The following is a 21,923-nucleotide window of genomic DNA, read 5'->3' as shown; positions in this document are numbered from 1 at the left end:
TGCCTCCTGAGTAGCTAAGACTACAGGCACCTGCCACCACGCCCAGCTAATTTTTTGTACTTTTAGTAGAGATGGAATTTCGCCATGTTGGGCAGGCTGGTCTCGAACTCCTGACCTCATGATCCACCTGCCTCGGCCTCCCAAAGTGCTGGGATTACAGGTGTGAACCACTGTGCCTGGCCAGCCTTCTGCATTCTTTAAGCCTGAGCCTCAACATGAGCACTTTACAGCCTCCGAGAAGTGCCATGAGGCCGTAGTGCTGACATTTATAGGTAGCTGTTTGTTGCCAGGGATTTTGTAGCAACCCCAACCAAGATAACTTGGGGCTCTGGTCTGCTTCACCTGAATCAAGAGAAAAGCTGGGCAGAAGCTTCTTGGGGACTCTACAACCCAAGTGATGCTTCTCAGGAGGACTGCATTTTTAGCACAATGAGTAAACAACACAGACCCTGGAGCCAGACTGCCAGGGTTCAGATCCTCACTCTATTAACTTACTATCATATCTGAGCAATTTCCTTAACTTTAGCGGCTCTGTTTCCTCATCTTTAAAATAGGAACAAAATGGTATCTCATGGAATTGTAAAGATTAAATCAGCTGATAGATCTAAAGGATTTCGAAAGTGTCTAGCATATTATAAGCTCTTGATAAGCAGTAACTACGTTCCAGTCCCTGTGAATACCTTTTCCTTCTCTGAATTCCACAGCAACTTTAGGTTGGCAAAGCAGAGAGTTTCTCCAAGGCAGAGAAATGGCCCCCAAATGTGGGTCAAGGTGGCCAGGGGGAGGCCTATGTTAATTCTAGCTAAATAATTATAAGCTTGCTTGGCTCAGAGTGCACTGAAGTTTATAAACTGAACTAAACTATATTATTGGTGCAGTTAATTAGAAATCAAGCTCCAACAGGAGGCCTAAGGTAAAGACCACCCGAGAGCACAGTAACACCGGGGAACACCTCGGGGGGGTTGCAGAGCAGGCAATACTGCTCTGGTCCCCCGAATGCCTTCTCAACATGGAGACTGCATGAGGGCCTCGTAAAGAGGGCTTGTGCAAAGATCTCTGAGAAGGGAGGCAACCTCTGCTCACAAGATCCGGGAGGGTCTTTGCAGATGGGAGCTGGCAAGGAGGAGAAAAGCTTTGCAGGGCAGGATCACGGAACACCTCAGGCTCTGCTGAGGTTATCGGAATACGGAGTGATTTTAATTGCTCCACGTCCTCAATGCTCTGGAGATAAAAGCCCCTTGATGCACTGGGTGTGGTCAGACCAGGTGGCTACTCATCCGCTACACTTCTGATGCAGCCGCACCCTGATAACAATCAGTGATAAACTCTGGGTACCAGTTTAGTATGTCTTAGAATGATCTCAAGTGCTCCCTGTCCAGCTATCTTACCTACCCCTTCACCCTCCCCTTCCATGCCCATAAGGTCAATGAGATTATGCACATAATAAAAGTGTTTGGAGCCCAGAGCTCCGGGCCAACGCATTTCCCACACTTGCGTTGGTCCCCTGGACCCATACTGTAACTTCTACTCTTGTGTCTCTGCCTTTATTTCCTTTTCTCAATCCCTCATCACCATGGGGACTAAGGGCACCCACATACAGGATTGGGGCTGGTACCCAACATCATTACTAAGAAAAAAAAAATCCAGTGATTTCTAAGACTCAACTAAGGCCTTCACTGAGGCTGGGACATATCCAATATACTAGACTTTTCTGCTTGCATTTGGATACATCCAACTTGGGACTTCAAGATTCTTGGCAAAGGAGCATCTCTGCGTCTTACATAATAAGTAGACTCTGGTTAGTGAAATGCATTTTCTACCCAGGCCCCTCCTCAGATACATCCACATCTGTGCCATGAAGCCTACATGTGGCCCAATGGATCACACTGGATGTCAGAGATAAACTCTTTTTGAAGCACATTTGAACATGAAATCAACTAGACAGAAGACAGGCCACTGCTTAACATATTTCTCTCTCATTCCAATATATCGTTAAGTTCTATGTCCAAATTATCCTGAGCAAATAGTGTAAGGGTTATGACAAAGAAAGGGCAGTGCCTGGTAATTTCAGAGTTTTATATTTGAGCTTAAACACCCAGCAAGAAGCCAGAGAGGTGGTCAGCCTGGGAGATGTGTGCCTGAAGGTCTGGCATATGTAGTATCTCGGTTTTCAACTTAAACTTTGTCTGTCCAACTTGTCTGCCTCTATGGAAAGCCAAGACATGTGGGGGCATCTACCATCATTCCCCCTCCCTCCCCGAGACAGAGATGCCAACATTTACTCCTCAAAAGAGTAGATGCTCCTTTTGAGTATCTGGGCAAATACACTCCCTCCTCTCCTCACCATGGGTGGTTGCTCTGTCAGTTCCCGCAGTTTCTGGCTGAGCTTCCTGCGTGCCTCCTGGAATTGACTGTCCAGGGCTGGAGAAAGGGTCCCCACCAGCCCTAAGATCATGTGGCTCTGCAGAAAGTCCCTATGGAGACAAAAGAGACCCACACATATACCCCACGAATCTGGAGATGCCTCATGAAAAGCCTCCCTTGTATAAGTCACCTTGACACTCCTGAAGGCAGCCCCTTCTCCTCTGTATTAATAACTGTTTTAACATGCACCCAAGCCAAAAAAGAGCTTTTTGTGGTGTGGGTTGGGGTGGGATCTTGCTCCTTAGTAAAAGGAACTAGATGAAGAGGCAGCTTTCAAAATCACAGGGAAAGGAAGTTCTGGGCTAGATGAAGTCTGGATTCATGTCATGAAACAGATTTTACTTCCACAGTCAGGAAATCTCAGGTTATCCTCAGACGTATCTCATAAGCATAAGTAAGCTGGGCTCTGTGACTCCTCTCTGCTCTAACAGCAATGCTCCTACCTGGGCTGCACTGCACCGTTATGTGACTCTGCTCACTCTCATGCGAATGGGCAGTAATCTCCCTCAAAAGGGATTTCTAGATGCTGATGCCATCATGAAGAAGGGCCTTGGGTCCAAACTCTTGGAAGAAAGCTACTACTTTCAGGTGGTAGCCATCCAGGGATCAGGGGATGCAGAGAGCCCAATAAAAAGCCACACTCTCAAGTCCCCAAACCCAACCCCTCCTTGATTTCCTGATACCAGCAGAAATGCTCTTAGACACTGTTTCCCTAAGAGCTCCAGAATCCTCACACCACACCTGAAGAATGGCCCCTCCTCTTGCTTTCTTCCCCTAAGCATCCCCAGCCTTCACCACCTTCATCTCCTCATCTTATGTGCCTCCTCCTCCTGCCCACAGTCCTTAGCTGCTAAAAAGACAAACATGCACTCAACTGTCCTCTGTGTCTGGGTCTTCCAGCATCTTCTACAGCTCAGAGGCTCTTTACTGGCTGGTGTTCTACTCTCAGCATAGCCTGTGTCTTGGCTGACCCTACATTCTTCATGTTATGTGTATCCTCCCTTACCCATGCTCCCCAAGACATATCTTTCTTGATCCCTCCATCCTCTCTGTGCCACCCACCCCATGCTTCTCCACTGCCACAGGTAGCAAGTTCCTCTTATCTTCTCAGGAGTCCCTTACCAGCCTGCCTCCCCAAGGTCTCCTTTGCCCCTGAGACCTACAGTTCTCAGGCTCTCCTCCCTTTCCATGATCTCCCCAATCCCACCTGGGCGAACCTGTCCTTTAGCAGCAGATCCTCCACCAGTTGTGACATGTTTTTCAAATACTCCAGGTCATGGACCATGAGTAACTGAGAGGGGCTCAGGGACATCGGTGTGAATGTCGCTTGCAAGCAGGACAACCAGTCGATGGCAGGAGCCATTTCCTTAGAGGAGGGACACAAAGCTGAGGGGGGAAAGGAAAAGAGAAGAGGAGGAAGGGGAAAAGGCTTCCCTTTGGGTGTGAGAAAAAGAAGGGAAGGAGCTGATTGGGGAAGAGGATGGAGCCAGAGACAGGATGAAAAGGAATTAAGGGCACTAGGATGAAGGAGAGGAGGAGGTAATATTTGGGAGGGAGGTCCCCATGCCCACAGTCTTCTGGCTCCCAGTTCCAGGCACCTTGAGCTGGTCGATAGTGACCATCTGGAAGAGCTTGCCCTGCGCCCGCCGCTGCTCCAGGGGCCTCAGAAACTGGAACAGCTGTGAAGTGATGGAGATGGACAAGGAGGCATGTTGTTGCACCTTGTTTGGGTCTCCTCCCAGCAGGGTTCCCAGTTGACTCAGGTAAGTCAGGTATTCCCGATAGATCTGGAGGAAGGAAACATGAGTCACAGGTGCCAGAGGCCTCTGCCTTTCTCCTGGCATCAGAGGGCAGGGCCTTTGTCCATGCACCATCTTACCTGGGCATAGATCTTCTGTTCCTGATCTTGCTTGAGGGGAACATCAAATTCTGGCTGGTCTATCTGGACACAAGAGAGACTGGAGAGAAGCAGGGAGCATGGGGGATGGAGAGGGAAGGTGTGGGGAGGTGGGGAATATACCATGGGAGATGGCCTTGGGAGATGGACATAAAGACTGAACAGAGGAGAAGCAAGAGTACAAAGAAAGGGAGAGATTAGCGGTTGAGGGGCAGGAGAAGAAGAGCCCAGATGTGAAAATGGGAAGAGATGGTGAGTATTACAACCAGTGTGGGTGTGCCCAGCAAGGCAGAAGCATAATAATCAGCATCCTAAAAGAAGCTATTCCTCGTGTCGGGGTCAGGGCCAGGGTGAGTGAGGTGTGGAACCTGTCCCAGGTACAAAATCTAAGAGGTACCAAAAAACTCGGTAATCAAACTGCAACCTAACTTAGGAGTATATTCTTCTAATAGGTAGCTCCATCTCAGCCAGCCATAGCAGCTGAGCTTCAGCCAGCCACAGGCTGTCAAGTGATGAGACCATGCCCATTAAAGGCAACAGCTGTAACCATCAAGCTGTTTCTGGGTGTCACTTCCTGTTTCTGTACATGCTGCCTGCCTACATTGTTGGGTGGAGCTCTCTGAACCCCTACTGCTTCAGGATGCTGTCCAATTCATGAATCATTCTTTGCACAAATAAACTCTTTCAAAAAATTCAGTAATTCAGATAAATATTTAAAATTTTTTTAAATCAAAATTACTACCAAAATTGTGTGATAAATAAAATCTCAAAACTTTGCTTATCATGGACTTTTTTCCTAGAAAAAAATACACAATGTACTTTTAGTCAATTTCAAAAAGAATCATGATGTGTTCAGGAAAAGTCCTCAATGTATTTTTGATTCATTTTAAGAAAAAAAATCATTAGTATTTTTAAAAATATTCACATAGAATTTTGTCCCATTTTGGGGGGAAAAAAGCATAATTTCTTTTTCAAAATAAATTCATAATGAAGAAAAATTTGATATTTGGTTCATCACAGATTATTGCATTGATTTTGATTTTTTAGGAATATTTATTAAAATACTATTTATCATGATACTGAGTTTTGTGGCCCTTTTTAAATTAGCACCCCAGGCAAGCACCCTGTATATCTCACCTTAGTCTGGCCTTGATGAGCCCTTGATTCTATTCTGAAGATCTTTGCTTCTATGCTTCCTTTTCTTCTCCAATTTCAATGTCCCACTCTTATCTTGGCCCATATACTTTTCCTCCATCTTGAAAAAATCTTTCACTTGACTCTAGCTACATTGTATGTCCGAAGTTCAAAGAATAAAAAGGCATCTATGTCCATTGTTTCCACTCTCTTACCTTCCTCCTAAGTTCTGTACAGTCTATGCCCACTTCCGTAACTGTTTTGAAAGTATCACTAGGTTTCCAAAGGTATCTTCTCATTCCTTGTTCTCTGAGCTGACCCCTCCTTCCTGAAGCTCCTTTTTTCTTTCTTTGTAGCCCACCATACTGGTCTAGCTCCCATCTCTCCAACTGTACTCACTCTTCTCTGGCTCCCTTCTGGCCTCTGTCTTTGGAGTTCTTCTCCTTCTGTAGTCCATTCTTCCTACCTGCTTTTAACCCAAGACACTATCCAGACTCACATTGATGATAACCATCTTCCTCCCATTAACACTAAATCAAAACTGTGGGATCATAGTGTAATCCCCTACTTTCTTTATTTATATCTAATCAGTCACCAAATCCTCTATGAACACCATGGACTATCATCACTAGGGTAAAGTGTCCTAAATCCTTGTGCCTGGCTCTTCCTTTCCATTTCTTCCACTACCTCAGGGTCTCAAAAATGCTCATTTAGTTTCCTCAACACCCCCAGATTGACCTTCAAAACTGCTGACTTTATGCACAACCATCAAAATATTCGCTCCATGCACAATTGTCATAACAGTTGGATGTCCTCAGTACCTTTTTTAAAAATCATTATGTCAAATGTTATCACCTCTGCCTATCTTCTTAGAAAGAATCAGACTCAACCTTATGTCTTCAGCTTCACTTTTACCTCCTACTACACCCCACCCTTCCTCCCAAATCCTCAATTAAATAGACCAGCCTCCTCATTGACTCCACAGAGGAATCACAGCATTCCAGGTTCTTCCCATAGCTCAGGATTTCCAATGTCTCTTAGCTTCACCTCCTCCTGTGTGGATTAATCATGCTTCAAGGCTGGCTTAGCTCACCTTCTCTCATTCTCTCCTCTCTGAGCCTCTCCTTAACCAGTTAACCAGTCCCCAAAGGCCACATCAGTTAAACTCCTGAGCACATTGTTTAGAACTAAATTTTAGAATACCTCATAATGATAACCGAGTCTTCTTTGTATTTATCCTCTGATAATTTTGTAGCTCTTTTGACAGTAGGGTTCAAATATAAGATAGCATTACATTGTTTAATGACAACAGTGATAGATTCAATGTTTTTCTTTAGTTACTCATTCAACAAATACCTGGCAAAAGCCTCTAGCTGCCTGGCCCTGTGCTAAGTCCCGAGGAACAAAGGTGAATAAAACATGATCCTGTTCTGAGGAAGCTCATAATCGTCAACACAGAATGATACATGCTGAGAGCATGAGGAAATGAGAGGAGGGAGAGATGGGCTTCACCTAACTCATAACTAGAGTGTTGGTGAAGACTTCCTGGAAGAGATAATAAAGCCAACATTTGAAAAACATGTAAGTTTTCCAGGTTGAGTGTGGGGGATGGTTGCAGGCACAGGGAGCAGCATGTGTAAAGAACTGAGGAATATTCCTGGAACTAGCAGTGAGTCAGCCTGGCTGGGGGGTAAAAGAGAGAAGGAATGTACAGGAGATAAGCTGGAAAAGTGTGTAGGGGTCAGATCACAAGGTGCTTGCAAAGCTTTACTAAAGATTAGGGACGAGATTCTGATGACCTGGCAAGCCACTGGGTCACTGACAAGCACTTAAACACAGACAGTAGCGTAGTCAGTTAGCCCTTGGTTCAGAAAAGTTCCCTCTGGTAAAAATAAAGAGTAAATAAAATGAGGGCAATCCTAGAGATAGGAGAACTAGTTAAGGGGCTCTGAGATTAATCCAGATTAAGTAAGAAAGACCAGGCCTACTTCTGTCCTTCCAGCACTGCGGCTCCATCTCCCACCCCCAGCTAATGTCCCTGACTTTCGTATCAATAATTTGTCCTAAGGTAGGGTTGTTTCCTATATCACACATGTCTTATCTCCCCAACCTGCAACCTTGCTCTGAGGGATGATTGGCTAGAGATGGAGGCAGGTCAGGTCCTACAGTGTCTTCACCAGTGCATCCCTCACCTGGATGACTGGTGTGTGTGGAAAGGCAGGATGAGGTCCCAGGTAGGCTCTGAAGAAAGGGAAATGGCCATACTGACTCATCAGAAGTCTCAACGTTCGGTTAAAGTTTAAGGAAGTCCAGTTACCAGAGATGCGCCAGCCTCCAAGCTTTAAAGGAGAGAGAAGGGGCTGAGCAGAAGAATCTGTGGGGCCCATCCCTCATTGTCTTGATCTTCTCTTATGCAGCTGCTACCGCCTGACCTCTGGTCTGGCCCCTTTGATTCCTCTAGGGTGCCACATCTATCCTTGTTTCTCTGACTTCTTCCAAGGTCCTGATACTTTCACAGGGCATGACCATTTTCTTTTCTTTTTCTTTTTTTTAAGATGGGGTTTCACCATGATGGCCAGGCTGGTCTTGAACTCCTGACCTCAGGTCATCCACCCACCTTGGCCTCCCAAAGTGCTAGGATTACAGGTGTGAGCCATCGCGCCTGGCTGACAGAACCATTTTCATCTCCATCTCCCTCCTAGAACTTGGGGAGCCTTAGGAAGAAGACCCACCCTCTAGAAAAAAAAAATGGCAGCCCCAAGCATGCATTGGTCCCATATGTGATGTATCCAGAAAAGTTAATATTCCAACTTTTCTCACCTCCTCAATAACTTGTCTGAGGGGACCAGCCCCCGCAGCTTCAATGGCACGTGTATCCATGCAGGAGTTGTAGAACTGGAAGGCTTTCTCCTCCCCAGAGCCTGGATGCCAGGAATTCTGGGCCTCTAGAAAGGAAGCATGGGAGTGAGGACTAAACTCTGATATTTTTTTCTTGCCCAAATTCCTATATAAGGGATCTGGGGAGTCATGCCCTACAAATCCTATGTAACATGACTTTATTTAACCCTATGTAACATGATCTACTTTCCAACCTGATTCTGGCATAACATTAAGAGACAAAGAAGAAAATCAAAATATTTTACCCCAAACCATGTTTCTTGGCCATATTTTGAAATGGCCCTGCAAAGCTGTTCTTTGTAGGGGAAAACGTGCATCTGTAAAGAATCTCTATTAACATAGCTAGATCTTTCGATTAACTAAAATCTGAAGAGGAAACATTTGTCACCAGTTGTCTCTAAGGGCAGCCACTCTCCACAATCTTTATCTTAACCTCAACATTCCCTTTCTGTCTATCTCAGATCTTTAGACAAACCTAACCAATTGTCAAACAGGAAATGTTTAAGTTCACCTACAGTCTGGAAGCCACCCCCGCCCCTTAGAGTTGTTCCACATTTCTGGACCAAACAAATGTATTTCTAAAATGTATTTGATTGATGTTTCATGCCTCTCTAAAACGTATAATAATAAACCAAGCTGTGCCCCGACCACCTTGGGCACATGTTCTCAGCATCTCCGGAAGGCTGTATCACAGGCCATGGTCACTCATATTTGGATCAGAATAAATCTTTTCAAATATTTTACAGAGTTTGACTCTTTTCGTCCACAGGAGAATAAAGGGGGTGGCAACTGGTATAGAGGCAGACAGGGAGGGTGGGAGACAGGGAATTTACAGGAAAGAAAGACTCACCCAGAATATGGAAGGAGGGGGAGGCATAGAGATGAGGAAAATAAGAAAGATGAGAGGACTGCCCAGTTTGGAATGGATTAACTCGATGAAAAGATGAAAGCAGGGAGAGGGAATGTGGAGAAGAAGGCGCTATGGAAAATAAAAGAAATGTGGGGCAGCAAAAACAAGAAGGAAAAGATGTGGAAGAAAGGAGAAAGCAATAAGTGGGCTATGAGCAAAGGAGAAAAGAGAGAAATGAAAGGCAGGAAAGAAATGATTGAAGAAATTAGAGAAATTCAGGGAACTAGAAAACTTTAAGGAACTGGAGAGAAGAAAACTCATAAGGAAAGGTTTAGCAAAGAGAAGAAACAGGGGAGGACTCCCCTAGTCCACACTCCTCATCCACTGATCCCAGGAAACAAACATACCCATTACAATAATCAAATGCAAGTCTCTCTGAATCATCCATCCTCTAATACCTAACACTCTTTCCATCCTCAGTCCCCCTCATATCTGTTCATCCCATTGTAGGCAATAGAATTTATCCTAAGCATGTTTTTTCTTGTTATCTCTGTGCCTTCCCTGAAAGTATCCATCTACCCAAACAGAGTCCACCTCCCACTCTTTCCCCATCAAAAACGGAGGGCAGAGGGATGCATTTATTTTTCCCAGATTCCAATTGACAGTGTCAACACATTCTTTAGGTTCCCTTGCACTGGAAATGCATGCCTATCTTATATGTTCTTATTCCCAAACCCTCACCACCATCCACCAACTCCCTGAGACCCACTTCCAACCTCCTGCACAGCTTCGGTTCCTCCTCTGGTTTTCCTCTCAGTCCTGGCAGTTTTCCTCTACAGCCTCCATCTGCAGGAACTTTACCTCCACTGCCAATTAACTCAGCTCTCCTCTTCCTCCAGCATATCCCTTGTGCTTACCCATTTTTTCTCTTCCGCACAGTGATGAAGTGCTCTCTCACTTGTCACCCCACTGTCCTACCTCTTTTGTTCTACCATCATCCCTCATCTCCAATCATCCATCTCTATGATCCCACTTGTTCCATGTTATAATGGAGAAGCAAGAGATCATTGTGAGAGAGGGGAGCTGCGGCATGGTGAGAGGGAGAGGGTAATACTGACAAGGAGGCATTGGGAGACTAGCGGTTTCGGAGGTTAGAGAACAAGAGTGACGGAGAAAAGAATTAAAATGCAGGAGGTGCAGAGAAGATGCCAGTGGAGGAAGACACTATGCATAGGATAGAAGTTGAACATTTGGAGGAAGCAACAAAGATGGAGCTTGCTGAAAGGGACAAGCTGGAGAAAATGGAGTAATTATGGATGTATGGAGAAGGAAAGAAGATGGAAATTAGATGAAGACAAAATGCAGAGAGGGACCAAGAGAAATGGAAGAAGGGTACCTAAGGCGACAGGAAACAGTGAGAGAGGAGCAAACTCAGACAGCTCCCACTATCCTACCTCATTTATTCCCCCATCATCTCCAATCACCCATCCCTATTATCCCACCTGGAATAGTAAAAACCAGTTGCTCCACAACTACACAGGGTTCGGGGCAGTCATGCTGGTTCTAGGCTCAGAGTCACCTACTTGCACAGAGTATCTTCTACCCTGCTTCGCTCACCCAGTATTCTCCGAAGTAGGTTTTTGTTCCTTTTGGCAAGCTCCTGAAAAGAATTATTGGTCCCTTTGGCCCTTCCACAGGCAAAGCTGAAGAAGTCAGTGCAGGGGGCCACACTGGTGTTCCCAGAGGCCAGATAATGATCCCGGAGGTCCAAACACACAGATGTCTCACAGGGGCCTGTGGGAAAAAGCTCAGAGCTGGGAAAGAAGAGGGAAAGAGACTAGGGCTCCCCCAAGGGGCTAGGCAAAGAACATCAGGTGAGCAACTAAGGCAGGAGCTGGTGAAAAGGAAATGGTTAGGATGCAGGGAGGAAGAAGAACCATGGGGACCCCAAGGGTCAAGGTGAGCAGAAGCCCCATGAGCAGGGACCGGGCCCCAGGGTTGGGGGAGGGCTGACTAGGTTAGGGGGTCTGGGAGCTTGCTTACTAGGGCCACAGTTCCGGAAGATGTAGAACAAAAGCACAGAAGAACAAAGGAGCAGGCCCAAAAGCAGGAGAGCTGTCAGCACCCGCCTGGCCACTGCCCATGGCCTGCTCCCTTCCATGGGCAGCCTCTCTTCTGGAGAGATCTATGGGAGGAACCAAGAGGTGAAAGATACAAGGTAGAGGATTGAGAGAGAGGGATGGGAAGAAGAGGAGAGGAGGGGAGAGAGAATGAATCTGTTAGTGCCACAGTCCCTTTATACAGAAATAATTCTCCCAATTCTTTCTAAAGCCAGTCCTACTTTAATTCCTGGGAGATGAGAAAACAAGAAATGTCAACTGTTTGGGTGAGGATGAAGCAGACCATTATGGAATGGGTGTTTGTGTGAATTTAGAGCCTAGAGTGACAACATCAGTGTATTCCAGCCCCAGGAGAGGAGGCCACTTACTTCCTGGCTCCAGAGAGTCCCCATTCCATCTGCCTGGTTGGGTTCCCTGGGCTCTTCCTCACTTTGGTCCCCCCACTCCTGAAGTGAGTGGAGGGAGAAGGAGGAGAGAGAAGCTGATTCAGGAAGCAGTGCATTAAAGAGACTTTTATCAGGCCATTTTGATACCCCCTCTGCCCTCCCTGCCCCCACACACATATTTTTATATCGGGACTGTATTCCCAGATGGGCTTCAGAATGAACCTGTCCATTGGATGTGCCATTTCTCACTCCCTCTCCCATGACCTCCCTCTCTTTCCCCCTTTCTACTCTGTAAGCCTCACAGTCCCGCCCCTCCAGTGGGGACAGGACATTTGCATACAGCCACCCTCACCCCTTACCCTAGGCCTCTGACTCTAAAAGGGGACTTACCATCTGTCTGTCCTCTGTGGCCACAGAATCCTGCCTGGTTCCACTCTAGGTGCTGATTCGGAGAACTGGGGTTCCAGGAAACGGTACCCCTTCTGCCCCCGCCCCAGAGAAGGGGCACTTCTGCTGCTCTTTCCCCTGTCCCCAGACACACCGGACTGGCCTCTGGGTGGAGCCTGCTTATCAGTGGAGGGCACCCAGGCTTCTCCTCCCCCTTTATCTCAGCTTCTCAGAGGAGCAGATGGAGGGAGTCTTCACTCCCCAAGCAATCTTGCTCTTGGTCTCCTCCTCTTGTCTTGCACTGTGACTTTGCCCATGAAGTTTCTTTATTTCTAAAATATTCTTCCTTCTCTCTTTTCTTCTGTATATTAAAAAAAAATAATGAGGCATGGTAAAATTTTAAAGAGTTTATTTGCGTAAGAAGCAATTCATGAATTGGGGAGCACCAGACCGACAAAGGTTTAGTGCTGCAACGACAAAATGTCAGAGGCATGCATTTACTGGGAAGTTACAGAAGCAAAATAAAACATTATTTGATTGCTTTGCAGTTGTGTAATTGCCTTTTTTTAGGTAACTTTTTGGAAAGTTCTTAGTCACATAATCATACGTTAGTTAGCTCCTTATCATTGGCTGGGGTTAAGTTTTACTTCTATCTATCATAAGCATTTATCAGAAATGACCCAAGTGAAGTTTCGCTTCTGTTTGTAGTTTTAGCAAGAATACGGCAATATTTAAGGTCCTTGGTTTTGTTTGCCTGGGAATTTTCAGGCCCAGTCCCCATTTCAATTTTGTTTTCACACCTGTCTGATTGGTTTCTCTGGGATTCATCAATTCCCAGGTCAAATGCCACCTTTCCCAGGAGGCCTCCCAGCTCCATGCCCATTCACAATGTTCCCAAGCATGCTTAATTGTTTCCCTCAGTGTTTCATAGCTCTGCTGGCTGCTGGCAGAGTCATGCATTAGAAGATCACCCAGCTAGGAGACCCTAATCTGCTAATTATTAGCTCTGTGACAATAAACAAGCCACTTAAACTCTGAGGCAGGTAAGCAAGTTTTGTCCTCTGGAAAATGAAGGTAATACTTGCCTCTGCCTACCTCATAGGGTCTCATGCTTTCTACAAAACAAAACAAGGCTTTACTGAGCCCTTCTTTCTTTGATTCTGCTTTGTGTTACACTGGTAGCTTGCGTCTTCATCTCTTTATCGATTGAAACTCTGTCATGGCAGGTACAGTGTCTGGTTTTCATTCCTGCCCACTCAAGATGCTTTCTAAATGTTAATAAAAATGAACTGCATTCCAAGCCGGAAATGCTCTTCCTCACATCCTGTTAAGCCCTTACCTGTGGTCTCAGTGAGGCAAGTACATTTCTGGGGAAGGTGTTTTGCCTCTGTCCCTTGTTTCCCCATCCCAGGAAAAAAAATGTAATTTATTAGGATAGTCTTGCAAATGATTCCCTGGCGACATTTCCAGATTCCAAGAGCACTGTGCTAGGGCCATGGTGTACTTGCCGGATGAGGGTGAGTGTGGAGAAGTGGAGTAAAGCCATTCTGCCCCCTGGGGCCAGACGGTTGGGGTGTCATGAAAGTCATAAAGAAAAGTCAGAACTTCATACGTTAGAAAAGAAAGCATTGGGGAAAATAAGGCTTTTGAGGAAAGGTGTGACAAGACACGATAATATCTAAGAAACACTGGTGTGGTATTCGGGATCTGGACTGATTGGATAAAAGACAAGAAACAGAGTGCTTAGCTTGGTGTTGGAGGAATGATGAAGGTAGGGCCCAGCCCAGGGGTATGGCAGACGGGAGAGAAGTGCGTAGAAAGAAAAATTGTATAGAATAAAGCCATGGTAATGGATTGAGTGGAGGAGGGGTCTATCATACAGCCACAGAGGAGCTCCACACTGCATTTCTGCATGACTAGGGGAATAGTGATGCCAGCGATAGAAACAATGGAATTTTGGTTAAGGGTGGGAGTAGGAATCAGCGTGAGGGGAAAACGATGACTCAGGATTCTAGGGGTGTTTGGTCTGTGTGGGTACATCCTGATGGTGCCTCCTTTGCAAACTTCACTTCCCCAGAAAGTCCAACACTCTACCCATGGGCTTTTAGTTCCTTCACACATATTCCCTTCCTCACACCTTTTCTTCCAATCAAATCCCCTGAGCTGATGTTTCCTTAGGAAAATGATAATGTAGACCGCTTAGATTAGATAAGAGAAAGTTGAACAAAGAGTGTGCTATGTGACATTACCCTATGGACAGCTGCCACAGCCTAGACTCAGATTCTCTCCCTGTCAGAGAAGCTGAGCCACCCACAGGGATGAGGCAGAATAGCTACCGGGTTCACCAATCCCTACTCAGCTGCCTCCTGAAGGCAAAGCAACCTCCGTCCTGGGAGCTGTCTCAGGAGCATGGCTTCCTCTTATCACCCAAGTCCTACTCCATGGTGAGTCATCACCCGCGCAGCCATACCTGGTCATGGGAGTGCAGCAGCCTCCACTCAGATCTAAGCACCGAGAAGAGGTGTGTTAACAGCTGGGGCACATGGACCACATTTATCTTTGTGGACACTGCCTCCTGCTTGCCTTAATTCTCCTGTCTGTCTATTCTAATTCCAGGAGCTTTTGGTTGATGTCATAATAGTATCAAAATAAAATGCTGGTAAGAATAAAAAGAACAACCACTTTTTACTGAGCACCTCCTTTGTGCTAGGAACGTGCTGAATGTTTTGCTTCTATGTTGTCCTTCAGTCCTCACAGAAGTTTTGTGAGGGAAATAAGAACCATTTTTAGTAAAGACGGGGTTTCACCATATTGGCCAGGCTGGTCTTGAACTCCTGACATCGTGATCCACCCACCTGGGCCTCCCAAAGTGCTGGGATTGCAGGTGTGAGCCATTGTGCCAGCCTGTTTTTGGTACTTTCTACATGCCACCACTTTTTTTCTTCCCAGTCCAACAGGTGTTGAAGGCAGTACTCTGAACACAGAGACTCTAAATTAAAGTTGTGTCAATTCAATGTATGTTTCCTCAAGAAAATTTACATAAGCTCTTGCTAAAACCAAGGTCTTAGTCAAATACTACCATAATAATTGTTTGTAATAAACCACCCAAAACTCAATAGTTAGAGAAACAAGCATTTATTCTTAAGTTTAAATGTCTCACTTGGAACAATGAGAAATGAAAGATTAGGACAAGCTGTGTGGTCTCCCTCTGTGGATCCCTTAAAGAACACAAGAAATATGATTAAGGGGTTAGGAAACATACCAGTTACTTATTGCTCCATAATAAACAACTCTATTTGGTGCCTTAAAAAAATTATTCTCTCCTTTCTATGGATTGGCAAATTAGGAACAGCTGAAGTATCCTCTGCGCTCATTTGTGTTTGTTTTCACATAGCAGGCCAGTTCAGGGCTACCTAGTCCAGCATGGTCTCACTCACATGGTTCATGGTGGACTTAGGCTGTTGGCCAAGGTGCCTCAGATCTCCTCCATGGGGTCCTCTAGCAGGCTAGCTTGGGCTAGTTCCCATGGCAGCCGCATTCTAAGAGAGCAAGAGTAAATGCTGCAAGGCTCTGGAGACTTAGGCTTGGAAGCTCTACAGTATCACTTCTGTCATATTCTATTTTTCAATGCAAGTCCCAAGGCCAGCTGAGATTAAAATAAACTCCACCACTTGAGGGGAGGATTTGCAAATAGTTTGCAGTCATGTTTAATATGCCACAGGAGGAAGACAGTTTTCCTGTGAAGCAACCTATCATGAAGAGATCACTGAACCAGGAGTTGAAAAACTTGCTTTTCAGTACTACATTAGTTTTAAACTAGCTGGGTAATTTTTACCTGTTTTTTCATCTCGATAAAATCCAGTGCTGAAAAATCTATGTTTCTAGGTTTCTGATTTGGTATCTATTTCTTTCGAGGGGCCTTTAACATCCTGAGTCTTCTAAAGTCTCTTAAGTTTAAGGTCAGAGCATTAGTATCGATGTATGGTAACTGATTCTCTCCCTGTTAAAGATTACCATAGATGAAAGAAGGAACTATCTAAATCCACTACCCAGTCCTGAAAGTGCTGGCCAAGGATATGTAAGCAGAGGGTCAGAGTAGCTACCAGGACTCTTCCTTAGGAGACACTTGGTATTTTTCCATTGCCTTGGCGTGATTTGTTGTTGCTGCTGTTTTGTTTTGTTTGGCCCTTCCTCTATTCTGCTGCCTAGAAGGAAGATGTTTCCTTCTAGGAAGCTAAGCTTGACAAGAATGAGGTTGGCACTTGTGGGAACTGTTGAGCTCTTGAGCTGGAAGGAACCCAGCATCTGGGCGCTATGGACGTTGTGGAGAAAAGTGACTATATTGGCTCTGGATTGCATCTCTACAAACTTTTACATGTAAGAAAATAATTGTTTTCTTTAGGCTACTGTTCTTTCTTTCTGTTACTTAAGATTAACTTTAATACTACTAATAGATAAATATTAATACCTAAGATAAATGAAGTTTGACAATGTCTACCTACTCAGTGTTGTTAGATACAGATGACCGTGTTATAAACTGCACAACTTTAAGGACTGACAATTACATAAACTAAAATGTGCATGGTTTTCTACAGGGTTCAGCCACACAGCCCGTACCTAACAACTAGTACGATGTGGAAAGAGGAAGTTGATCTCGTACTAATGTGTTGTTCCTATACTTCGTGTTGGTTTACTCAGAGGCCTCAATATTCTTGCTGAAGTTGTTCAACTTGTGTTATTGTATTCTTTTTTCTTTTCTTTCTTTCTTTTTTTTCTTATACACAGGGTCTTGTTCTGTCACCCAGGCTGGAGTGCAGTGGTGCAATTTTGGCTTACTGCAGCCTCAACCTCCTGGCTGTACAACCTTAAATTGTCCCCTTTGTTTTGAGACGGGGTCTCACTCTGTCACTGAGGCTGCAGTGCAGTGGCATGATCACAGCTCACTGCATCCTTGATCTCCCGGGCTCAAACGATCCTTCCACCTCAGCCCCATCAAGTAGCTGAGACTACAGGTACACACCACCACACCAGGCTAAGTTTTTGTTTACTTTGTAGAGACCAGCTCCCACTATGTTGCCCAGGCTGATCTTGAACTCCTGGGCTCAAATGATCCACCTACCTCAGCTTCCCAAAGTGCTGAGATTACAGGAATGAGCCCCTGTACCTGGCCACTTTTAGAAGTCTAAAACAGTTGGAACCCTCCCAAGAAAACAGAAACAGCTCTAGGTATTTCAGAGAAAACTTAATACATCTAACTAGATACATAAGTGATAGAATAATTGAGAAGTTAAATGGGTGGGGGAGGGAAAATGAGGCAGCCCTAAAATTATCAACAGAAAAAAACTACTACAAATCTTTAGTTTAGAGGAACCAAGAGGAGAAGGGTGTTACCAGAGCCTAGGAGTTGTATCACCTACAGAAGATGAACCATTCTGGACCTTCTCAGCAAGCTGAGATCTTAGAAGACAGAACTATTTGTGGACATATTCCTGCCCTTGGAGGTACTCCTTGAAGCAGAGAGAGAAAAGAAGAAACATCCTGGTTTCTTCTCTAGTTCCACCCTTTTCCCCTTGGCTGAATCTTTGCAGAAGTCAGAAAGGAAAGAGCCTTGGGAAACATAGTTCCTTGTGATATAGAGCATAACAGAGGAAGCCAGGAAGCTGACCTGCAAATAGACAAATGACTGGCACAGAGTATCTGTAGGAGTATTTGATTCATGCGTAAAGGCACTGGGAACACGCAGTACTGCTTCACAGCCCAAGGGTGGTTCAAAGCTGAGCAGAAAACGCTTCTTTTATGCAGAACTCCTCAGTATCTTGAAAATTAGATGTTTTTATTATCTGGAAACAGCATCTTTGAAATAGACATTGCTATTCTTATGATAGTCTGCAACAGCAGTAACAAAGATAAGCCTCCTTCATATACCTCTGTAGATAACAGACATTAACTCAGAGAAATAAAAGAAAAAGAAAAAGAACACAGTGGATGCTGCATAGTAACCACAGCTGACTGGATGATTTATTTCCTGTGAAAATCTACCCCTCAGGGAATTCCAAAAACACTTGAAGTGAAATTTTTGGGAGAGGCAAGAACAGGAAATTCGGGTTATTGATGTTCATATGACAACATGTGTATCCCCAGATGAATGGATCAGGCATCACTTGAATTCTGTGAATATGTATTTCAAGAGTATAGTCTGTATTAATAAGCAAGCATAGCCTATGGTTTTTCTTTTTAAAAATGTCATTTGCAGTCTGGGCCACGGTGGATCATGCCTGTAATCTCAGCACTTTGGGAGGCCGAGATGGGCAGACCACCTGAGGTCAGGAGTTCAAGACGAGCCTGACCAACATGGAGAGACCCTATCTCTACTAAAAATACAAAATTAGCTGGGTGTGGTGGTGCATGCCTGTAATCCCAGCTACTTGGGAGGATGAGGCAGGAGAATTGCTTGAATCCAGGAGACAGAGGTTGTGGTGAGTTGAGATTGCACAATTGCACTCTAGCCTGGGCAATAAGAGCAAAACTCAGCCTCAAAATATATATATATCATTTGTATAGCCTGGGCAACATAATGAGATCTCATCTCCATAAAAAATTAAAAAAATTTAATCCTAGCCACTCAGAAGGCTGAGACTGAGGTGGGAGGATTACTTGAGCACAAGAGTTCAAGGCTGCAGTGAGCTATGAAGGCAGTGACTTTGTGACTTGCAGAATGAGATGGCCTGGGTTTTCTTTTAGCCTCATATATCCCAGTCATGGAGCTGAAGAATGCAGAAACCCGGAACTGAAATAGATGCAGACAATACCATCCCCAAGGGAAGCCTGCTCTCTCCAGCCAAAGAAGCAGGAAGACGGCAGCCTACCAAGACAGAAAACATGTCATAGTCACTCTACTCAAGCCAACTACTACAGAAAAAATGGTGGCTCCTCTCCCATCCATGCCAGCAAAGACTGACGGGAAAGCCTAGATTTCCACCTTTGAAACGCATAGTGAGACATGCAAACAACCTCCCACCACACACACACACACACACACACACACACACACACGGTAACAGAGAAGCCCAGGTAGGAAGCCAGAAATTTCATCCCCAACGGGCAATAAAGAGGCCCCCATCCCCTCCTGTTAGAGGTGCTGGTGGAGGGACAGTCAAGACTTTCAGCATCAATCAGTAGTAAGAAGAGCAAACCACTCCCCAGCCATAATATCTTGGAGGCCATGTGGGGAGGAATCACTCCTACCCCTCCAGACAGAAAGTCCTACCCCTTTACACAGAATGGTATCAATAGACACCAAACGGGGGCTGGAACCCCTAACCTTGCCCAACATTAATGAAGAGTCCTCTGGGTTGTCAACAGAGGTCAATTGAGGAACTCGAATTTCTCTTTCACCAAGATGGTGCTCCCGACTGCAACCACTCTGCTGGAGATGTGCCTGAAAAAGCCAGCTAAAATAGAAGGTTTAAATAAGATCTAGGTTCTCATAATAGAATACAAAGATGCCTGGGTTTCTATGAAAATCACTAATTATACCAACAACCCTGGAGATATGAAACTGAAAGGAAAAAAGAGATAATCAATAGATATTAGCATAGAGGCTGGTTGTGGTGGCTCACACCTGTAATCCCAGCACTTTGGGAGGCCAAAAGCAGGTGGATCACCTGAGGTCACGAGTTCGTGACCAGCCTGGGCAAAACTACTAAAAATAAGAAAATTGGCTGGGCATAATGGCGGGTGCCTGTAATCCCAGCTACTCAGGAGACTGAGGCAGGAGAATCACTTGAACCCGGGAGGTGGAGGTTACAGTGAGCCAAGATCGCACCATTGCACTCCAGCCTGTGTGACAAGAGAGAATCTCCATCATCTCCATCTCTCTCTCTCTCTCTCTCTCTCTATATATATATAAGCATAAAGATGATAGAAATATTAGAGTTATTTGATAATGATTTTAAAGCAATCATAATACAATTGGTTAAATGAGCTGACACAAATGGAAAAAAAAAGAAAGTTTCGGAAAAAAAAGAAAATTTATGCAAAAAAACAGAGGATGTAAGGAAGAACCAAACAGAAATTCTGGAACTCAAAATGCAAAATTAGAACTCCAAAATAAATAAATAAATAACCCAAATTTAAAACTCAGTGGATGGACTCAACAGGGAACAGATGGGAAAAAAGCAATGTACTAGAAGATACAATAAATTACCGAACCTGAACGACAAAGAGTAAATGGACTGGGAAAAATTTGAAAAGAGCCTCAGAGATGTGTGAGACTATAATAAAAGATCTAGACCAGGCGCAGTGGCTCACACCTGTAATCCCAGCATTTTGGGAGGCTGAGGTAGGGGTATCGCTTGAACCCCCAGAAGCGGAGGTTGCAGAGAGCCGAGATTACGCCACTGCACTCCAGCCTAGCGACACAGCGAGACTCCATTTAAAAAAAAAAAGATCTAACGTACTTTCATCAGAAAAAGCAGGGCTAAAAATGTACTCAAAGAAACGATAACTGAAAACTTCCCAAATTTGGCAAGAGACATACACCTACAGATTCAAGAAGCTAAGCAAATCCCAAACAAGATCAACCCAAAAAAATCCACACTGAGACGCATCATAGTTAAACTTTGGAAAACTAGACACACAGAAAGATATTAAAAGCACCAAGAAAGAAATAACGTCTGTATTGGAAAAATTATTCAAAGGACAGTGGATTTCTCATCAGAAACCATGGAGGCCAAAAGGAAGTGACATAATGTTTTCCAAGTGCTGAAAAAAGAGGACTGCCAGCCCAGAATCCTATACTTCGAAAAAATAAACTTCAGGAATAAAAAGGAAATCAAGACATCTCAGATGAAGGAAAACTAAGAGAAGTTATCATTAGCAAAACTAAGAGAAGTTATCACCACCCTAAATGAATGACTGAAGAAAGTTCTCTAAACAGAAAGGAAATTACAAAAGAAAGAAGGAAACTTGGGTCCCGGCATGGTGGCTCACGCCTGTAATCCCTGCACTCTGGGAGGCTGAGATGGGCAGATCATCTGAGGTCAGGAGGTCGAGACCAGCCTGGCCAACATGGTGAAACCCCATCTCTACTAAAAATACAAAAATTAGTTGGGCATGATGGCCCGTGGCTGTAATCCCAGCTACTTAGGAGGCTGAGGCAGTGAACTCGGGAGGCAGAGATTGCAGTGAACCAACATCATGCCATTGCACTCCAGCCTGGGCAACTAGAGCATCCGTCTCAAGAAAAAAAAAAAAAGAAGAAAACTTGGAACATCAGAAAATAAACCATAATAAGCCAGTATATTGGTAAATACAATCGACCTTCCTTTTTGTGGAGACTTTGAAATTGTGTTTGATGATTGAAGTGAAAATTATAATGTATCTGATAGCAATGTAGAGAAAGACCATTACATTATAAACATGAGAGAAACTGCTGGGCACGGTGCCTCATGCCTGTGATCCCACACTTTGGGAGGCCGAGGTGGGCGGATCACCTGAGGTTAGGAGTTTGAGACGAGCCTGACCAATATGAAGAAGCCCCATTCTACTAAAAATACATGTAATGTAATACTAAAGCAACCACTAAATTTATTAGAGCAAGGGCCAGGTGTGGGGCTCATACCTGTAATCCCAGCACTTTGGGAGGCCAGGGTGGGTGGGTAACTTGAGGTCAGGAGTTCAAGATCAGCCTGGCCAACATAGCGAAACCCCATCTCTACTAAAAATACAAAATTAGCCAGGTGTGGTGGCAGGTGCCTATAATTCCAGCTGCTCGGGAGGCTGAGGTAGGAGAATCACCTGAATCCGGGTGGCAGAGGTTGCAGTGA

General features: G+C 44.8%; 1 protein-coding gene across 21 annotated transcripts in view; it reads right to left on the bottom strand.

The window, feature by feature from the left end:
- KEL (Kell metallo-endopeptidase (Kell blood group)) overlaps positions 1-21,923 on the bottom strand; it is a 299,932-nt gene that overhangs the window by 14,299 nt on the left and 263,710 nt on the right. For 16 of the 21 annotated variants that reach the window (XM_064372680.1, XM_064372658.1, XM_064372693.1 and 13 more), the window contains 10 exons: positions 12,100-12,457; positions 11,692-11,769; positions 11,247-11,388; positions 10,821-10,997; positions 8,276-8,400; positions 7,648-7,794; positions 4,304-4,366; positions 4,023-4,211; positions 3,642-3,790; positions 2,345-2,474 (listed from right to left, as the gene is read on the bottom strand). In XM_064372680.1, coding sequence (XP_064228750.1) covers positions 2,345-2,474; positions 3,642-3,790; positions 4,023-4,211; positions 4,304-4,366; positions 7,648-7,794; positions 8,276-8,400; positions 10,821-10,997; positions 11,247-11,388; positions 11,692-11,769; positions 12,100-12,102 — 1,203 coding nt within the window. In that variant the 5' untranslated portion in view covers positions 12,103-12,457. Of the gene's footprint in view, positions 1-2,344; positions 2,475-3,641; positions 3,791-4,022; positions 4,212-4,303; positions 4,367-7,647; positions 7,795-8,275; positions 8,401-10,820; positions 11,018-11,246; positions 11,389-11,691; positions 11,770-12,099; positions 12,458-21,923 lie in introns of those variants that run through there. The other 5 variants (XM_064372684.1, XM_064372673.1, XM_064372671.1 and 2 more) reach the window with 5 other exon arrangements.

Source organism: Aotus nancymaae, unplaced genomic scaffold (genome assembly GCF_030222135.1).
Source record: "Aotus nancymaae isolate 86718 unplaced genomic scaffold, 86718_ANA_hifiasm-v0.15.2.pri h1tg000002l, whole genome shotgun sequence".
Lineage (NCBI taxonomy): Eukaryota > Metazoa > Chordata > Mammalia > Primates > Aotidae > Aotus > Aotus nancymaae.
Note: the sequence above shows the minus strand (reverse complement) of the source record. Positions and strands in the feature narration are given on the sequence as shown.